Source organism: Tamandua tetradactyla, chromosome 16, assembly GCF_023851605.1.
Source record: "Tamandua tetradactyla isolate mTamTet1 chromosome 16, mTamTet1.pri, whole genome shotgun sequence".
Lineage (NCBI taxonomy): Eukaryota > Metazoa > Chordata > Mammalia > Pilosa > Myrmecophagidae > Tamandua > Tamandua tetradactyla.
In genome coordinates, this window is record NC_135342.1 from 10,291,900 (window position 1) to 10,296,884 (window position 4,985).

At 57.2% G+C, this 4,985-nt stretch overlaps 1 protein-coding gene across 1 annotated transcript; it reads left to right on the forward strand.

Annotated features, from left to right (window-relative positions):
- On the forward strand, positions 1–4,319 carry KLK14 (kallikrein related peptidase 14). The gene is made up of 6 exons (XM_077131047.1): positions 1–149; positions 230–296; positions 849–1,020; positions 2,558–2,811; positions 3,182–3,318; positions 3,867–4,319. The coding sequence occupies exons 2-6, from the start codon at positions 257–259 to the stop codon at positions 4,029–4,031; spliced, it is 768 nt and encodes a 255-aa protein (XP_076987162.1). The 5' UTR covers positions 1–149; positions 230–256; the 3' UTR covers positions 4,032–4,319.
- Positions 4,320–4,985: the final 666 nt, after the last annotated feature.

Consider the following 4,985-nt stretch of genomic DNA (forward strand, 5'->3'; position numbering starts at 1 on the left):
TGGCCAGGGCACAGACACCACCCCAGCTCCCTCCATGCAGCAAGGCGGGACCTGAGCCCTGCCTGGCACCCTCCCTTCTGCCACCACCCAAGGAACCCAAGACCCCCTCTTGGTCCTTGTCTCGTGACTTAGAGGGTCTCAGTCTCAGCGTGAGTGGCTCCCCCTGTCCTGACTCAACCTGTGTCTCCTGCAGCCTCCTTCCCTCTCACTTTCTCTCTCTGTTTACCAGAGCCTGTAACCCACTCCAGCTCCCAGAATGTTCTTCCTTCTGGCAGCACTTCAGATCTTGGCTGTAGGTAAGAACCAGGATGCTCACAGGTCGGGGGGGGGGTGTTTGGGGGTCACAGCTGAGGAGCATGCTGGGGGGACCGCTGCCAGCTCCAAATTGTGGAGACTTTGGCAAATTATGGGGTGGGGGTCGTAGGAGGAAACTGATGGGGAGAAATAAGTGAGGAATTGTGGAGAACCCTTGGGTCTGTTGGAAAGGAGGCCGCAGGGTGCCCCTTTGACGGGGCTATGGGAGAGCTGACATGGAGAAGCTGGGCAACCAACAGCAGCGATGTGGAGGGTGATGCCAGGGCTGTGGCGTGGTGGGGGGACGGATCCTGGCGGGAGGGTCCATGGAAGAGCATTAGGGAAGGCGCAGCAAGGGGGTGTGGCATGTTGCAAAAAGTGATGATGAATGGCCTGGGAGAGTGGACAGAGCACGACCCTGATGAGGTGGCCTGAAGAGGTGGCCGTGGCCAAGTACCAGGGGCCACAGAGTGGGGTGGCCGGGGAGGGGCCTGGAGATCCGGGCGAGTTGAGGAGTGGGGAGCACCTGCTTTTCCCAGCCTGCTCGTTCCTAGGCCTGGCACAGAACCAGACAGAGGAGAACAAGATAATTGGTGGCTACACCTGCACCCAGAACTCCCAGCCGTGGCAGGCAGCCCTGATGGCGGGCCCCGGGCGTCGCTTCTTCTGCGGCGCCGTCCTGCTGTCCGACCGGTGGGCCATCACCGCTGCCCACTGTGCCCGCCCGTGAGTGAGCCCCGCCTGCCCAAGTCTTGTGCCAAGTACATCCCAGAATCTAGAACCCCAGAGCTCAGTTTAGAACGCAGCGTCCACATTAGAACTCCGTGGGGTACCCAGGTACTGGTTTAGGATTTAGATAAGAACCTAGAACCAAGAACACAGCTCGGAACATGGAAAATCTTGAGTTCGGTTTGGATTCTGAAAGCAGGTTAACAGCTTAGAACCCATAGGCCAGCTTAGGGTCTCTTGTAGAATCTAGAACCTCACACATATCCTGGAGCTCCATCCAAAGCTAAGCTTTTTATAGAGATGAAGATTTGAAATCTGTTCCATATTGGTGGTTGAACTCAGGGCACAGTCTACAATCAGAAACTCAGAACCCTTCTTAGAATGCTGCCTAGAATTCAGAGCCTGCCATCCAACTGTAAGCCCAGAACCCTGAGTACAATGGAACATAAAGCTCAGAGCTTAGAATGGAGAACAGAAGGTGGAACCAGTTCCAGATCCAAAGTTTCACTGAGACCCTCGTCTACAGCCTAGAACCCAGACCTCAACCCAGTGTCTCAAACCCAGAATCCAGACCATAATCAGAAGCCCCACATAGAACCCAGAGCTCATCCCAGATTCTAGATATAAACTCAGAACCTAGACCCCAGCCTAGGAGCCCCTGTCCTGACTAGAGCCCAGAACTCACCTCGTGCTAATAACCCAGACCCACGGCTGCAGCTGGAACTTCAATCTGGAAGCCAGATGCCAGCACTCAGCCCCAAATCTAAGACAAAGGACAGAGTATAACCAGCATTTAGAACCTTGGTTCAGGCCATAACCTGGAGCTGTACCTAGATTTCAGTCTCCAACCTGAGGTTGAAGGCACAAACCACTCTAGAACCCAGGGCCCAGATACAGACTGGAACTGAGTGTGAAACAGAGCCCAGCCTAGAATCAAGCTCTGAGACCAGTGTTTACAACCCTGAACCCAACTGAAGCACAGAACTAGTGGCTAGAGTCCAGGTCATAACTCATTGCTCAATAGAGAATCCTCAGGCTCCTCTAAAACTAAAACTCACACTTATGTCTAAAATTTATGCCCTAATCCAGACTCAATCTAGAACCACAGACTAGAGCCAAAAGCTCAGAGAGTCGAGAACCCAGTCCCCTAGATAATATCCAAGACAGAGCTGCCCTGGAGCCTGCTCTAGAAGATCAACTCTAGCCATACCCCTGAGTCTCACTTAGAATTCAAAGCATAAACCCGCCACAAACCCTGGACCTAAACCAAGAACTTGCAACCATCACCTCACATCCAAGGCAGAGGCCAGAAAGCAATTCAACGGAGGGAGGGGAGCAAAATAGGGTTCAGCCAAGAGAGAACACCCAGGCCATGAGTAAGGGCACAAGAGTTCAGGTTTTGCTTAGCCTGCAGTTAGAAGGTAGCAGGTTAAACTTGAGGAGAAGCTCATCACCAGGGAAGAGACCTGGGCTGGAGGCGGGGTGGTCTCGGGGCGGCCCTTGAGCTAGGCTACTCTTGGGTGTTGTGGGCCAGGATCCTTTCGGTGGCTCTGGGCAAGCACAACATGAGGAGATGGGAGGCCACAGAGCAGGTGCTGAACGTGGCTCGCCAGGTGCCCTATCCCAGCTACAACGCCCGGACCAACAACAATGACCTGATGCTGCTGCAGCTCGAGCGGCCCGCCCGTCTCGGGAGGGCTGTGAGGCCCATCAGCGTGGCTAACTCTTGCGCCAGACCTGGGACCACCTGCCGCGTGTCAGGCTGGGGTACCACGTCCACCCCAGTCGGTGAGGCCCAGATGCCTGTGTGCTGGGGGAAAGGGGCCGGGGACCTGGACCCCCGGATGTAGGGGAGGCGGGGCCGGGGGCCTGGACCCCCGGATGTAGGGGAAGAGGGGCAGGGGCCTGGATCCCCGGATGTAGGGGAGGCGGGGCCGGGGGCCTGGACCCCCGGATGTAGGGGAAGCGAGGCCGGGGTCCTGGATCCCCGGATGTAGGGGAAGAGGGGCCCGGGGGGCCTGGATCCCCGGATGTAAAGGAGGCGGGGCTGGGGGCCTGGACCGCTGGGTCTGAGAGGGGAGGGGCTGGGGCCCTGACCCCCGGGGTCTGAGGGGGAGGGGGGTGGTGTGAGAGCTCTCAGCCCCTGGTGTGCCCCCAGCCAGGTACCCGAATGCCCTGCAGTGCGTGAACGTCCACATCTTCTCGGAGCAGGCGTGCAGGCAGGCCTACTCCAGGGCCATCACTGCCGGCATGGTCTGCGCCGGGGTCCGGCAGGGCGGGAAGGACTCTTGTCAGGTGAGAGGGGCCGTGACGGTGGGAGGTGGAGAAGGGGGCCTTGTCGGGCCTGGGGCTTAGGACGACGGGGTCCCAAGGGTCTGGAAGTCTGCAGAGGTCCCAATGGGGAGGGAGTCCCCGGGATGAGGGATAATTAATCGTCTGGCGCCGCCACCTCCCTCTGTGCGAGCCTGGGGACCGGCCCTCACGCCCTCTGCCTCAGTTTCCTCATCTGACAAATGGGAAACACACCTCTTGGGGGAGCTGTTGGCGTTAACTCTGGTGGCTGCCATCGACCCTGTTATGACATATATTGTCGTAGACATCTTCATCCGGCCATGAGAGGGGCAGAGGCAGGGAGGGATGCAAAAAGAAAGACAAAAAGTCTTCTAGAGATAGAGCTGAGGCAGGGTGAGGCCCAGCGGGACCCGGGGGACAGAAGCAAAGACAGAGAAACAGAGGGGGAAGGAAGTGCCCCCGCCTCTCCCGGCCGGCCCACTCCCCATCTCTGCTTCTTGGGCTCCGGCTGTCTGTCCACCTGTGTCTCCTGCTCTGTCCTCCCCGCTCAGGGTGACTCCGGGGGACCCCTTGTGTGCGAAGGACAGCTGCAAGGCCTTGTGTCCTGGGGCATGGAGCGCTGTGCCCTGCCTGGGTACCCTGGGGTCTACACCAACCTGTGCAAATACTGGAACTGGATCCAGGAGACAATCCAGGGAAGAGGGTCGCTAGCGTGACCCAGCCCAGTAGCCCTAGCTGACCTCTCGGGCTTCCCCTGCTCCTCCTCCCTCGGACCCCAGGCTCCCAGCCCAGCCCCCTGCTCCTTACCCCCATCTGGGAACCCCAGTCTCCCAAAGCAGCCTCTTCAGGCGCTGCCTCCCGAGCTGTGCCCCCACCCACACGGCCTTGATCTGGATCCCTTAGGCACAGAGCACTGGGGTGTGAAGTCTGCACTGACACCCTGTCCCAAAGCACACGCCTCTCACAACTCCTCGTGGCTCTAAGAAAATAAAAATGTAATAACCCCAAGTTTCATGCTTCCATTCATTTAATTCCTCCTCCAGACATGTTCACAGTGGCCCATGGTGTCCAGCCTGGAGCCCTATGGGGACAAGTGCCTGCCTTGGCCCCTGCTGTGCCCTGGGGCGGGGGGTGGGGGGGCAAACGCCCCAGCCTTGCTGCACCTGTGCCAGCAGCACCTCCCTTCTTTGTGTCCCGTAGGCAGGGGCTCCTGAGGTCCAGGGCAGGGAGAACCTGCCTTGTTTCCTGGAAAACTTTACACAAGTGGAAATGCTTTTAGTTTCTGGATCAGGTCTCAGGTGAGGAGAGTTGAGTTAACCACACTCTTGAGTTCAAGTCCTGACAAAGCCTGTCTCTCGTTTTATTTATTTGCTTCTACCCTTCATTCCTTGCTTCACTCCTCTTCCTCCCGCAAGCTCCAACACGCATGGCCTAGAGTTATCATGCGTCCCTGGAAAACATGCATTGTCGCATTGTGTTGTCTCTGCACGAAACCCATGTTATGAATCTCTCTCTGTTCTTACTTTCGTTCACCAGGGACTATTTATTGAGCTCTAATGAAGCACCAGACTGTTTGAGGTACAGGAGCTAGAGCAGACAAAGTTTCTGCCCTCACAGAGCTTACATTCTAGCACGGGGGAGACAGAGAAGAAATAATAAAAATTAATTTA